Below are 15,516 nucleotides of genomic sequence, written 5' to 3'. Positions count from 1 at the left end.
TGTCGGGCGGAAGTCACCCCTGCTGAGCAGGTGTGCTGTTTAGTTCCTGCAGCCCCATCATCGTGAGCGTGTGGAGCTACCCCTGTGCCATACAGTGAGCAGTCACTGCCCCTGCCCCTCTCAAGGACCCGGATGTCCTGCCCCTCCACTCAGTTCAGCAACTAAAGCAGAGCTTTTGGGAATCTCGAGCCAGCTCCCCTGCTGGCATCTCTTCTGATCAGTTGGTATCTACCAATGCTCATCGCCCTAGCCGGTTTGGCTCAGTAGATAGAGCATTGGCCTGCGGACCAAAGGGTCCTGGGTTCGATTCCTGTCAAGGGCACGTACCTTGGTTGTAGGCTCCTCCCCTAGCCCGGGCCCTCGTCAGGGCATGTATAGGAGTCAACCAATCAGTATGTTCTCTCACATTAATATTTCTTTCTGTCTTTCCCTCTCCTACTCTCCCTAAAAATAATGGAAAAATATCCTCGGGCGAGGATTAACCAGAAAAAGAGCAAAAAGAAAAACGTGGCTCAGGTGCTGATAGCCAGCACGTGAGGTCTCGGTGCAGAGCCTAAGGGATGCTTGTGTCTGCAGGTAGGAGAGGATTCGCGACACGCGGGGCCACCCGTCCTTCCCAGGCCGTCCAGCACGTTCAACACCGTCAGCAGGCCGCAGTACCAGGACATGGTTCCAGTGGGTATGGCACCCCCTCCCGAAACCTCCACCCCGGCTTCTTGCGCCAGCCTGTCTCATGCATGCCGTGCTAGCACCGCCCCCTTGTCCGCCCGCTGCTCTTGCCCTGGACTCAGAAACTCTGCGTCATCCCCAAGAAATTGATCTGAATCCCAAAGCACTTCGGTCTTGTACAATCCTCTAGGACAGTGGTCGGCAAACTGCGGCTCTCGAGCCACGTGCGGCTCTTTGCCCCCTTCAGTGTGGCTCTTCCACAAAATACCGACTTCTGTGCATGGGCCACGAAGTTTCAATCGCACTGTACATGCGCGCCCGCACGTGGTATTTTGTGGAAGAGCCACACTCAAGGGGCCAAAGAGCCGCATGTGGCTCACGAGCCACGGTTTGCCGACCGCGGCTCTAGGAGGAGATTTTTTAATGTCACGCTCTGCCTTTTCTGAGTAGAGCTATTGCATTAGATTCTTGAAGTTAAAGAAAAATAAGTTGTTAAGGGTTTCTGATATTTGAGCATTCACTCAGTTATGTGATTTAAATATACCTATATTTCCGATTATAAATAAATGTAATCAAGATGAATCATCCTAAGTAAAAATACTAGTTTTCTTGATAAAAAAAAGGTATGACAAAAGCCCTTAATAAATTTTAAGTAACTATTTTTAAATTTCTATGGACATTAGGCAACCTTGGCTAAGATAAATTTTTCTTTTAACGGATAGTTGGTGTTGCTGATTGTGTTGTAGGTGTTGATATAGTTGGTTTGGTAAAGAGCTATGTGTGGCTTGATGGCATCTATTCCCACATAGAATTTGGGAATGGCTTGTTCTCTGCATTTTGGTAGTAGCGGTTGCTGGCGAATGTTGATTTTGGGGACTTGTTCTGCCTCTTCACCTCACTGCATGGCTGATATGTAATCAGAAGATAGTTATCTATTTCTAAAAGTTACTTATGAAGTTGATTTTGATAAGCAGTGGCTTGAAATGATCAATAGATAGAATCCTGGTGATCTCACCTTGCTAGTTGATGACAAATATGACTCATCAAATGAGTAATGAATGGTAAAGAAAGTCACACCGGATAGATCTAAGTCCAATGTTCATAACAGCGTAGACACAGTGTGGAATTTAAGTGTTGGTGGTGGCTTGAGTGCCAGGAATATTAACCCAGAAAACAGATTTTTAAAAAGTTTGGATTCGTATGCACAAAACGAATAGCAGGTTGTTTGTAAATGTTGTCCTGTTTTCTGATTTTCAGCTTATAATGACAAGATCGTTGCATTTCTGCGCCAACCCAATATCTTTGAAATTCTGCAGGAACGTCAGCCTGATCTCACCAGGAACCACTCACTCAGGTAACCATAGTGTTGGCGTTTGGTGCAGGGTGCGTCCGCCCCAGCTTTAAATCTTCAGGAACCATGGTCATTGTCTTGGAAAGTTACTCTTTCTCTCTGGCATGCTGTCCAGAGGCATCTGGTCACGAACACTTTATGTCATCAACGCCAGGTCACTGTAGTCCTGGCTTTTCTCTGTTAAGTACAAGGATGGAATAAAATTGACTAAAGAACCCAGAACCTTCTTTAAAGAATATGAAAAGAAAAACACCCACAAAAATTCACAGCCAAGAATGCCCCCTAGATGTGCAGATTATAATGAAAATAACAAGACACGAACCTTTTTGAGTAGCTTGAGAAAACAAAAACAACATAGAGCTTGTTGAATTGAGATTCATAAAACCCTAGACTTGGTATTCGAATTTTTCCATAATAAAAACACAGCCAAACCGAGGAGGGAACCCGAGGAGGGAACCCGATACCGTCTACAGTCCCGCATTCCCCTGCAGGAACCCTTTCTTCTCAACAGGCCTTCCACGCCTCCGGCTTCAAGCCCGGTTATACTTTCCTGAAAACATGCTGCTCCTTTTCCCTGGCAGGATTTTTCTCTTCTTCTGCGTTGGGCAGACCTTGCCTTTGGAACTCAATGCCATCCGCCCCTCCATGAGCGGTGCACCCTCCCTGTGTACGCTCCCTCTCAGGAGCGAGACTAGATTTTCCCAGTGTCCATGGCGAGATGGAAAAAGTGGGAGTTAAGGCGGACAGTCTGCCAGAACTCCAAGCCCTTTGGGTTTACACGCCACATTCACTGGTAGAAATAGGTCTGCCCCGGGGTGCCATCCTGACCCACAGCAGGGACCCTCAAGTCCTTCTCTACTTGGGGTGCCAGCCTGTGTTCATCAGGATCATCTGGGAGCTTTATGAAGTACAAGGTGCCAGGTCTCATTGACGCCCCCAACGCCCCTCCCTTCTCTGAAGTTGTACCCCCTAGTCTTCCACGCGCTGCCCAGAAGTTTCATTCAGGAGGTCTGGCGTAGAGCTCAAGCATTTACTTTTTAAAACCTCTCTCTATAATTTCATTGGCGCTGCCAGGTTTAATAAGCTGCGGTCTAGACACTTAATTGCCTACTTAATCATGTAATATATCAACTTATCCTTCATACTATTTTGGTTCTATGACTTTTGTGCTTTAACTAGACTTTTGAGCCTTTATGCTTTATTTTTAATTCCATTTTAAGCTCCTTACAAATAGGGATGTTATTCAAATCATTCTTTCTCTTCCTTATGCTCAAATATCTAGAGTAGCATTTTGCATATAGTGAATATATATGTGTGTGTGTATATATATATATATACACACACATATATATATTTGTTTATTTGAAAATAAATTACCAAATATCCTTCTTATGATGTTCTCAGTCTGTCTATTTTTTCCTGAGGTATTTTTGACCTGCAACATTATATGAGTTTCAGGTGTCCAACATAATGATTTGATATTTGCATGTACTGTAAAATGATCACCGCAATAAGTCTAGTTAACATCTGTCACCAAACATAGTTATAAAATTTTTTCTTGTAATGAGAGTGTTAAGATCTCTCTTAGCAACTTTCAAATATGCAACACAGTGTTATTAACTGCAGTAGCGATTTTCAAACGGTGTGCCACAAGAATTTTTAGAACATGCAATACCATTTAGCCAGGGGCACTGTCCTCTTTTTCCTTAGATTACCAGATAAAAAGTGACAACAGCCCTAGTCGGTTTGGCTCAGTGGATAGAGCATTGGCCCATGAGCTAAAGGGTCCGGGGTTCGATTCTGATCAAGGGTATGTACCTCGGTTGCAGGTTCCCTGGCCCTGGTCAGGGTGTGTGTAGGAGTCAACCAATCGATGTGTCTCTCCCACATCGATGTCTCTTCCTCTCCCTTCCACTCTCTCTAAAAATGAATGGAAAAATATCCTCGGGTGAGGATTGACCAAGATACAAGATACATAGATAGATAGATAGATAGATAGATAGATAGATAGATAGAGGATCTCTCTTTTTTAAAAAAAGTGACAACAGCCAGCACAACAATATCTGTCCATTGTGAATACATTACAATTATTCCGATTTATTTTGTCAGATCGGCAAGAAACAGATTTCTTGGTGTGCCGCAGACTTTCAATACTAAGCTCATGAGCCATGAGCTGGCTGGGAAAGGTTGAAAATCACTGAACGAAGGTCACCATGCTGTCTGTCACGTCCCAGCACTTGTTTCCTTTGCCTGGAGTTTGTACCTTTAGACTCCACCCATTTCACCCTCCCCACCCACCCCGCCTGTCTGTCACGTCTCTAAGCTTGTCGTCACCTTCTAAAGGTCAAGTCTGACACTGCAGCGGTTGCTTACACGGAAATCCGTTTCCCATTAGTTGACCTCTAATCAAGTCTGAGTACTTTCCCCAGCCTGACACGCATGCTGCTCTAAATCCCACCAAAATCACCAAACCATGCACGTGAACATTCTGTACATTTGTTTACTGTGGCACCCACGCAGTCATTCATGGTGCACCAGGGAGTCTTGCGTAAGAAGGCCCAGTTAATAAGACTGAGAAATGAGCTCCTAGTTGTCTAATGAGAGATATTGCAGATTCTGGGCCACAGCGCCCTGCGTTTTCTTGCTAACAGATAGTTCAGTCGGGATCTGCACACCGTTTTCCAGCATGAAGAGTTGCCATGTGTTAGGCATGTCTGTACGACTATTGATTTTTGCTGTATTGTTGCTCTTATGATGAAAACAGTTCTGCAAAGCGCCATCTTTCTTCAGTAGCTCTGTGTGGGCCAAAGGAAAATACCAGTGTAGAATCGAGCCTCAATGTTTCCCCCCAAACGCGAAAGAGTAAAAAGCCATCCCAGGATGCACGGTCACTATGATAGCACAAAATAGTTTCTAATGGAATCTGCTGTTTACATGTATGTTTAGATAAAGTGAGAACTTATCAGTGAATCAGAGGCATTTCTTACAAAGCAAACGAAGTATGCATCCCCTCTGTGTTAATAATGTATTTTTTGTCTCTCTCGGTGGATTTAAATAGTCACGGAAACTGCCTACAGAAAAATTAACCTAAAATTAAAACCTCCTTGTTCATACACATCGTCCCACATACAGATGGATACTATGAATGTGCCCTATTGGATTTGTTAATTAGTTAATTAGTTATTACTGTCAGTTCCTTGGGACACATTTTACTGAAAACATTCTCGCAGGCTCATAAGCGTGTCATTATATTAAAAGTCAGGTGCCTTATGTGTCTGACTTTGATCATTTATCATAGAAATGTCTTAATAGTATACCATCTGTGCTTAAAGTGTTTTAAAATATCTTGTTTTTTTCCCCTAACACAGTGGTCGGCAAACTCATTAGTCAACAGAGCCAAATATCAACAGTACAACGATTGAAATTTCTTTTGAGAGCCAAATTTTTTAAACTTAAACTATATAGGTAGGTACATTGTTATTAACTTAATTAGGGTACTCCTAAGGCTTAGGAAGAGCCACACTCAAGGGGCCAAAGAGCCGCATGTGGCTCTCGAGCCGAAGTTTGCCGACCACGGCCCTAACATATTGATTCTTATGTATTTACATTCCAAATCAAGTGCAAGCTACATGAAATCAAGGTCAACGTCTTACTCATCTTTTTAATCCTCATAGGACTCAGAGGGAGCAGGTCCGAGTAAGTCCCTGGGCAGGCCCTTTAAGAGGAACTGCCTGAGACTCCAGAAGACCTCCCCCACCCCCCCACTCCCGCATCTCACTCAGTCACAATCCCTGCTGATTTCCACAGCCAGAAGTTATAGGACCTTCTCTTCCCAGCACTTGAACCCTGGGCTGGGGGGCCTGGTGTGGGGCCGGAGCCCTTGGCTCTCCAGGGGGGGACCTCCTCGGCCGAGACATCCCTCCTGATTTTTATCCCCCACACGTGGGTGTGGGACCAGCCTGCTTGCATCAGCCTCGAAGTGGCTGCCTCTCCATCCACATCCTCAGCTATAGGACTTCTGCTCGCTGGGCCTCAGGCAATTCTGCAGCATGGTTGTTCTGTAGTCTAGCTGTACCTTTGAGGAGGTGGTGGGAGGATGTGAGCATGCACTTGCCTGTGCTGCCATCTTGACTGGACAGCATTATTTTGCATATTGAGATGAACTTTTGAATAATGTTCTCAACTTTTAAAATACATAGAGAGTTAGCCCTGGCCAGTGTGGCTCAGTTGGTTGAGCATTGTCCTGTGGACCGAAAGGTCGTAGGTTCGATTATCCATCAAGGCACATACTCAGGTTGCAGGCTTGATCCCTGGTAGGGGTGCATGCGAGAGGCAACCAGTCGATGTTTCTCTCCCTCTCCTTCCTCTCTCTCTAAAAAGCAATGAAAACATATTTAAAATAATACATTGGGATTTTCACAGGGATTGTTTTTTATATTTACTTTGGATACAATTAAAATATACTTTTCTATTTTCTCTTCTACAACCATAACATTTTTTCGTGTGTTGAACCCTTTCATTTCTTACAATAAAATTTTCTTGTTTATTTAAGAACTCAGCATTTCTTGTCTCGGTTTTCCAAAGCATTTATGTTTTTCTTTCTGTTGTGGGTGGGTTTTTTTTTTTAAGTCTTCTAAACAATGATTACCAAAATGTGGGAAACCACTAGTTTTTATGGTTTTCTTTTCTGGAAATTGGTACTTCGAGGTTTTTTGTCCTTGCCTTGACATTTTTCATTCCTGTTTAGAAAGCACTGCCATAGCCTTATCTGTCCCTTTACACGCTTTTTACTGGCTTGCTCATTCTAATTGCTTCATATTAACTAATTTGTTTGTTTTTTAATATATATAGTTATTTTAAAATAAAATTACAGGAGATAAAACAGTTCCAATTCCTCAATATATTTTCATTAAACCACCTGTTATCAAATACATAATAAAATAGTATAATTCATATGAAAATAAAATTCTCTAGTTATACGTTCTAGTATATCCTTGATACTCATTCCTCAGAATCACAATGGACTTAGGTTCAAGCTCTTGGAATGCCTTAGGTAAGGTGTCTTATAACCAGATTCTCGTGTGTAATAACTAAACTCCACTTTTAGAGCTCAAACGGGCTCTTCTTCATTGATAATGTTCCCCACTAGCTATTGAATGATGAGAAATGTAAAACCTTCATATTTGTTAACTCTTTGGTACTCACAGAGTTATTTCAGTTTTATAGGGAGCCCATCATTTTGTCGACAGCTTATCATAAAAGTACTCAATGAATATTTGTGGAATGAACCAAGACAAACAGCATGGTTAAAGCAACCTGCAGAAACAGGAAAAGGAGTCCGTCCGTCCCAAGGCTTCTAATTTGGTCCCATTTTCAATAAATCTTACAGCTATTGAAAAATGAATAAATAATTATGAGGCCTACCTAATGATATACACAATAGCTAAAAATTATTCAGTGCCACCACGAAATAGGTTCCATGCTAAGTATTTTAGTTTCATTCATTCATTTAATCCTTCCCACAAACAACCCTTTGAGGCACGCACTGTAATTATGTTTATTTCAAAATGAGGAAGCCAGCAAAGAGAGTTAAGTAACTCTATGTTTCAATTTTATTTTTTAATTATTGTTTACACTCAATGCTTCCCGTGTACAGCCTAGTGGTTCGACAATCACCTACTTTACAAAGTGTTCCCCCCCAATATTTTCAGTACCCACCTGGCACGGCACAGAGTTATTACAATATTATTGATTATATTCCCTATGCTGTACTTTACATCCCGTGACTATTTTGCAACTACCAATCTGTACTTCTTAATCCCTTCATCTTTTTCACCCATCCCCCCAACCTCCCTCACCTCCAGCAACCATCAGTCTGCTCTCTGTGTCTATGAGTTTCTTTCTATTTTGTTTATTTGCTCATTTTGTTCTTTAGATTCCACGTATATGTGAAATTGTATGATATTTGTCTTCCTCTGACTGACTGACTTCACTTAGCATAATACCCTCTAGGTCCATCCATGCTGTCACAAATGAGAAGATTTTATTCTTTTCTATGGCTGAATACTATTCCATTGTGTATATGTACGTACCACCTCTTCTTGATGCATGTGTCTGTTGATGGGCACCTGGGTTGCTTTCATAGCTTGGCTATTGTAAATAATGCTGCAGTGAACACATAGTATATTCGTTCGAATGACTGTTGGGGGTTTCTCTGGATATACCAGGTGTGGCAAAAGTAGGTTTACAGTTGTGAGTATGCAAACAGTTTATTCTTGTATTATCTATTAATTATTTTATTATTTTCCATATGAACAACTGTAAACCTACTTTTGCCACACCCTGTATATACCCAAAAGTGGAAACACTGAGTGATGAGGCAGTTCCATTTTTAATTGTTTGAGGACCCTCCATACTGTTTTCTGTAGGGGCTGCCCCAGTCTGCGTTCCCAACAGTGCACAAGGTTTCCCTTTTCTTCACGTCCTCAGCAACACTTGTTGTTTGTTGATTTATTGATAATAGCCATTCTTATGGGTGTGAGGTGATATCTCATTGTGTTTTAAACTAGCATTTCTCTGATGATTAGTGACATTGAGCATTTTTTCGTAGGCCTGTGGGCCATCACTATATCCTCTTTGGAGAAGTGTCTGTTCAGCTCCTTTGTCCATTTTTCGATTGGATTGTTTAGGTTTTTGATTGTTGAGTTGTATGAGTTCTTTATAAATTTTGGATATTAACCCATTTTTGGATGTGTCATTGGCAAATATGTTTTTCCATTCAGTGGGTTGTCTTTTTGTTTTGTTGATGGTTTCCTTCACTGTGCAAAAGCTTTTTAGTTTGATATAGTCCCATTTGTTTATTTTTTCTTTTGTTTCCCTGGCCCAAGGAGATGTATCAGAAAAATATTGCTATGAGAAAGGTCTGAGATTTTACTGCCTATGCTTCCTTATAGGAGTTTTATGGTTTTGAGTCTTGCATTCAAGTCTTTAATGCAGTTTTAGTTTATTATTGTATATGGTGTAAGAAGGAGAGAAGGCAGGGGTGGGTGGGTGGGTGGCAGGAGATCAGCCAAAGAATTTGTATGCATATATACAGAACCCATGGACACAGACAATAGGATGGTAAAGGCCTAGGGCAGGGAGCTGGGGCTGGCTAGAAGGGGTCAGTGGGGGAAAAAAGAGGATGCATGTAATACTTTCAACAATATTTCTAAAAATGAAGATAGTCTAGTTCCATTTTTTGCATGTGTCTGTCCAATTTTCCCAACATCATTTATTGACTAGATTTATTTTACCCCACTATATATTCTTGCCTCCTTTGTCATATATTAATTGACCATATAGGCGTGGGTTTATTTCAGGACTCTCTATTCTATTCCATTGATCAGTATGTCTGTTTTTATGCCAGTACTGTGCTGTTTTGATTACAATGGCCTTGTGGTATAGTTTGATATCAGGTAATGTGATACCTCCAACTCTGTTCTTCTTTCTCAAGATTGATATGGCTATTTGGGGTCTTTTGTGGTTCCATATAAATTTTTGGATCATTTGGTCTAGTTCTGTGAAAAATGCCATTGGTATTTTGATAAGGATTGCAGTCAATCTATAGATTGCTTTGGGTAGTGTAGACATTTTAATGATGTTAATTCTTCCTATCTATGAGCACAGTGTTTGCTTCCATTTATTTGTATCTTCAATTTCTTTCTTTATAGTCTTCTAATTTTTCAAGTACAGGTCTTTTACATCCTTGGTTAAATTTATTCCTAGGTATTTTTAAAATATATTTTTTATTGATTTCAGAGAGGAAGGGAGAGGGAAAAAGAGATAGCAACGTCAATGATGAGAGAGAATCATTGATCTGCTGCCTCCTGCATGTCCCACACTGGGGATCAAGCTCGCAACCGGGCATGTGCCCTGACTAGGAATCAAACCATGACCTCCTGGTTCATAGGTCAGTGCTAAACCACTGATCCACGCCAGCTGGGCTATTCCTAGGTATTCTTTGATGCAATTGTAAATGCATTATTTTCTTAGTTTCCTTGTCCAATAGTTCTAAGTAACTCTTTACATTCTTATCAAGGAACTGATTCATATCCATTTACAACAAATATTTTCCCCCAAACATATGGCTGGTTAATGTTACTTCTGTGTGTCTGTAAGTATCCTGTGACCGTAATGGACCAGCATTTCCAAATCTAACCTCTGTAATAGGATGGAGAAAGGAAAGCTGGTCCTGTCACTGCTCGGCTCCATACAGGGCAGACTGGACCCTGTGACTGCAGCAAAGACTGTGGGTAAATGATCGGTGCTCACTTTCCTTCCTTGGCATCCCCCGCTAGAGAAGTCCTGGGGATTTCTCTGAAACTGCCCTCGGGGAGTTTTTAAAAACCCGTGTATTTTTGAAGGTGTTCCTGAGCTGGGTCTGCAGGAACCATGTGTACTGCAGAGTCTGCAACCCGGAGCTCCGTGGCTGCTTCTGGTCGTTTCTGATCATGTGCCTTTCTTCAACTTCAACAAAATGTTGGCTGGTTCCGGTGGGAGTATTTTCTGTGGGAATTCCGGTCTTGAGACTATGTTGATTGTCCTCAAATGATCTTCTGCTAGGGTTCCTCCTCTGGGGTGATCCTCTGGGCTGGAGGAAGTGGTTGCAGAAGGCTAATTATTATGGGCATCGGAGAGGCAGCAGCAGCCAGCGACTTTCTCCTGAGGTTCTCACTAGACAGCTGAGCCTCGTACTGCCGTTGTGAGTTTTCTTTAGAAGGGATTGCTCCTTTGCCCGTCTTTGCACTTCCCTCAGGGGGTTCTGTTTGAGTTAATAACCTGAGGTCTGCTTTCTGATCGTCTTTTTCTCTGCCACAACAACAACAACAACAGCAAAATGATGGCAAGATAGTTTCTTCCAAACACTGAGTGGACTCAGGGAAATTTGTTCGGAGCCGAGTCTGTCCTTTTGGGGTTCACTGATCCAGTGCCTTGCTTGCATTTTACTGAGCACTGCTGTGCGCACAGCCCCATGGTAGGCACTTGGGGAACACAAAAGCAAAGGAGGAAGGAAGGGCTTTGCCCTCAAGAAACTCATGTTTCAAAAGGAACTTAAGTTCTAGCTGCCTGGCCCTGTGGGAAAGTGTGATGGAGGAAGTGCTGAGATGTACCCCAGAGGGCACAGAGAGGAGCAACAACCATGCAGAGTAGTTCACATGATAAGCTGTTATTTGAATATAACCTTAATCCTCATTATAAGCCACGGAAGTGGCTTGAAGGTGAAGGCAGTAAAGAAAGAAATTAGAGGACTGCCAGAGTCCTCATAACTCTATGCAATATAAGATAACTGGATAAATATATTAATGTAACTTTCCAATGTCCCCCTACTAAGAGTCATCGTATCTTTCACAATATTTCTCAAACCTACTAGTTTATTTCAGACACTGAGTGAACTCATGGAAATTTGTTAGGAGCCAAATCTGTCATTTCTCACTCTACAAGGAAAAGAAATATGGCAGATCTACAATGTAGACTTTAACCACTTTTATTTTATTAAAACATAAATTTGTACAAATATAAAATATGCATAACCTTTTTATCTCTGTACTTTTATAAACTATAAAACCAAGAGACGTATAAATTAAGTAAAAACTTAAAAATCAATCACACTTGAACTAATGAGAAGACTTGGTTTCTCAAAGACCAAATCACCAACGTTGGGACCATTGTCAGGGGAAAGATACATTTGGGCTTTTCGTTTCAGTTGTGTTTGACTTGATTGTTGTGATTTTGCATCTAATAGCCCATCACAGGCATCTGTGGCATTATTGTGGTCACCATTTTTCCTTCTTAACAAATAGCATAAATTTTGTCTGTCGATTCATTGTTTTGATGAGCAAATTCATTCAATAGTGCGCCCCTAAATACAATGCCGAAGAGAACAGAGGTCCTTAAATGTACTCTGCCACTTTTCTATTTGTAAACTATCGTAAAACATTTGTTCTTAGAATGAATTGCGACATCTTTTATGCTTTATTTAGTATAAATACCTCATTTACTTTTCAAACCCATCTATTTTGTTTTCTCTTTAGCCTATGGCCACTTAGAGATACACTACTTAGCCTTACTTCAGCATCATCATTATGCAAATTAATGCTACAAAAGAAAAGCTTTGTGTTTTCGGTTGGTAAAGAATTGTGCATGAAGAGTAGACAAGGGTGGTTGTTATCATAGTTTCCATTAAGGCCTTTCCACAGACCTAAGGGCCTGGCCCTGACGCTTTGAAGTTAATCTCTGATCACTTGGCAGCAGCTGTCTTATAAATGCAAACATGGGAGCCAAAGTCACATGGCAGTGTTCAGTCATAAATGTCATGAGATTATCTAAAATATGCTTACCTCAATATCAGCAGTTTTGATTATCAAAGTGAAAACAAAATGTTTTAATTGTCCCAGAACTCAAAGATTTTGTCTGTAGATTTCTGGTAGACAAGAACACCAGTTTGAGAAATACTGGTCTATAGAATGTTGGTCAAATACCATAGGACAAAGAAGTAGTTCCCTTATTTTTTTGTTCATTTCTCAGAAAAGATTGGTGACATTTCTGAGTATAGCAGCTGACTTCTGTCTCGTTCTCAGCCTTGACCTGTCCCCTTCACCAATGCCTACTTTGTTTCTACCCTACAAGGCTTTAGAAAGGAGTTTATAGACTAGGAGTGGGCATCAGGCCTAAACAGAGTTCAGCTAACTGAAAGTAACTAAGTGTTTTCATGTGATAATAGGATTTCCCACTGACTTTCTCTCTTTCACGGTGCCATGAACTCTTTGCGAAAGGGACTGTAGTCTTATCATGTATTGGATTCCTGGTGTGTGATACCAGCCTCGCACATAGGAGGCACTCAGAAAATGTATGCTGAGAGAACGCATGAATATTAGTATAAGAAAGTACTTAGTGGCCTGATGTACATCAGATGACATGCTCCAGTGTCTTGTTCCTGGAAGCATATGACCCATAACTTGTCTCTGTGATGAGTTAGCTGGTCCTGCAGGAAGCTAGTCTCAGCCTGCCTCGGCTCTGTTGTTGCCTCAGGAATCAGGCGAGTGACCTTCACTGCTTAGGAGTTAATATCTGGAAAGTGATGAACAGTTTCCCACTTGGCACGTTTCCTTTGGTGTCTTGGCTGTTCTTTCCTCACCCTGTCACCCTTGTGATTCAGAACCATGATCTTTTCCTTATTCACGGGAAACACACAAGCCACAGTCCAGAGCATGAGATCCTTGTCATTGCCCCACCCTCTCTGGGTACCTCCAGGCAGAGAAGTGGGGGAGAGAGCTCAGCCTGTTTGCTTTCTGATTTTGATCTGTTTGCCTGGTTCACTGTGATGATAGACTAAGGAGATAGATTGTGTATTTGTTGGAGATAGATTTTGATTCTTTAAGATCAAAGTATAGTGTTACTGGCCCTTAAAGAGTACTTCTTTGTTTAAATTATTGTTTATTTTTTTCTCCAAGATAACTTTTCCTTGTTAGCTTTTTTAAACCAACTTTTATATTTCTTATCCAAAAAAAAAAAATCATTCACCAGATAATGGGCCTTGGTTTTCATCCTGTGCTTTAGACATGTGATTTGAACACTTGGGGGAAATGTTCTGATTGGTTGGAGCCTCCAAACTGAAATAGCGTTAAGCAGAGAGCTGGGCTTTCTTATACACATGTCTGCCATTGTGTGTGTGTGTGTGTGTATGTGTGTGCGTGTATATATATGTGTGTGTGTGTGTGTGTGTGTGTGTGTGTGTGTATTGCTACTGGTAGTGAAGGACAGACAAAACTGGCCATGCCAAAGGTTAGCTGCTTCATATGCTAACATGTTCTGTAAAATGGATCTAGCCAGAAGAAGCTGGGAACTGAACTGTTTATCTAGTGAGCTGTGTGGTTGAGAGAAAATCCAGTGACTTTCTGTGATTAGGGAATTTTTTTGTCTCAACAATTAAAACTCGCCTTCCACCTCATTGCCTTCAGGCCTCTACGTAGCTCAGAAGAGAATTTGGAATTTGGAAATGTAAATTGCAGTGGAATTTTACTAAAAAAGTAAACAGGGAAACAAAATGCTCTGTAGATAAGAACTAAATCTAAATAAATGCTTACATCTAAGTAAATGCTTAAATACTTGCTGTTTCATTGTATACTGGAATCTGAATACATTGTCATTAGTCCTTAAAGTAAGACATGCTTCTGTTGGCCCCAGTGCTCCTATCAAATGTAATGCTTTCAGTATCATAATTTATATTCTTATTTTTCCCCTCGTTTCATAAAAAAATAATATGGTTTGCTTTGAAATAGCCTGGGGTAAGTCAAGGGATACAACTAGGAAAAATTTTATTAAAATTGTATTAATATAAAGAATTGTAAACAGTAACATGACTCATGAAACAAACAAAACACCTGATGTTATCACATGTATCTGTAATAGAATGATGATAGAATAGCGCACATTGTGGTGTTGGATATGAGTTTGTATAAGCGTGTGTGCCTTACACAGGTAGACACAGAATCTGTCTCTCCAACTGTAGTAACTGGAAGTGTCTCACATTTTCAGTTATTTGAAAGAACCGTCTGCTCTTGTATTGAATATATAATGCATCGATGCTACCTGCTTCCAAGTAAGAATGTGCTCCTCACATATAATTTAAAGGTACTCTCTCAGGAATATAAATGACTATCCCTACACACTCACTATTTGAAATAACAGGGAATCAGCCTGAATGATCTACAGTTGATTAGATTCAAGCCCACAAGAGGCTTTAACTCAAAGCCGAGACTGTGTTTTCTTGGTTGAATGACACTACGACCTGTAGTAGGACTTGGGCAGCAAAATAGCAGGCAATAAAAGAATCTTTATATATATATATATATTTTATTGACTTTTTACAGAGAGGGTGTGAGAGAGATAGAAACATCGATGAGAGAGAAACATCGATCAGCTGCCTCCTGCACACCTCCCACTGGGGATGTGCCCGCAACCAAGGCACATGCCCTTGACTGGAATTGAACCTGGGACCTTTCAGTCCGCAGGCCGACGCTCTATCCACTGAGCCAAACCAGTTAGGGCCAATAAAAGAATCTTTCCCAGCATTAGGACTGGGTAATGTTGACCCCCGTGAGGTTGTCCTTGAAGGCAAAGACCATGTCTGCCTTGGATGTGTGTTCCTAGGGTGTCACACCGCAGCTGCTACATAATAGGCACCCCCAAAATCATGTGACCATCATTTAAAAAATTGGTGCCTAAATCACTGAGTTATGTCTCAAAAATCGACTACATAAATTGTGAACCGCTTCTTTGCTCGAACAGGGAGAAGATCCAATTTATTCGAACGGAAGGGACCCCAGGATTGGTGCGTCTTTCCAGTGATGCAGACCTTGTGATGTTGCTGAGGTAGGTGACGCTCATTCTTGAGCTAGAAAGGGTCTTATTATCAGGTGTCAGGAGCATTTTAGAAAATAATTTGACAGCACCCG

At 41.3% G+C, this 15,516-nt stretch overlaps 1 protein-coding gene across 1 annotated transcript in view; it reads left to right on the top strand.

Annotated features, from left to right (window-relative positions):
• HECW2 (HECT, C2 and WW domain containing E3 ubiquitin protein ligase 2) overlaps window positions 1-15,516 on the top strand; it is a 241,822-nt gene that overhangs the window by 173,176 nt on the left and 53,130 nt on the right. Inside the window, 3 exon segments of the mRNA XM_023759762.1 lie at window positions 577-679; window positions 1,927-2,023; window positions 15,350-15,433. Of these exon segments, the coding sequence (XP_023615530.1) occupies window positions 577-679; window positions 1,927-2,023; window positions 15,350-15,433 (284 nt within the window).

Source organism: Myotis lucifugus, unplaced genomic scaffold (assembly GCF_000147115.1).
Source record: "Myotis lucifugus unplaced genomic scaffold, Myoluc2.0 scaffold_3, whole genome shotgun sequence".
In the NCBI taxonomy this organism is placed as follows: domain Eukaryota; kingdom Metazoa; phylum Chordata; class Mammalia; order Chiroptera; family Vespertilionidae; genus Myotis; species Myotis lucifugus.
Note: the sequence above shows the minus strand (reverse complement) of the source record. Positions and strands in the feature narration are given on the sequence as shown.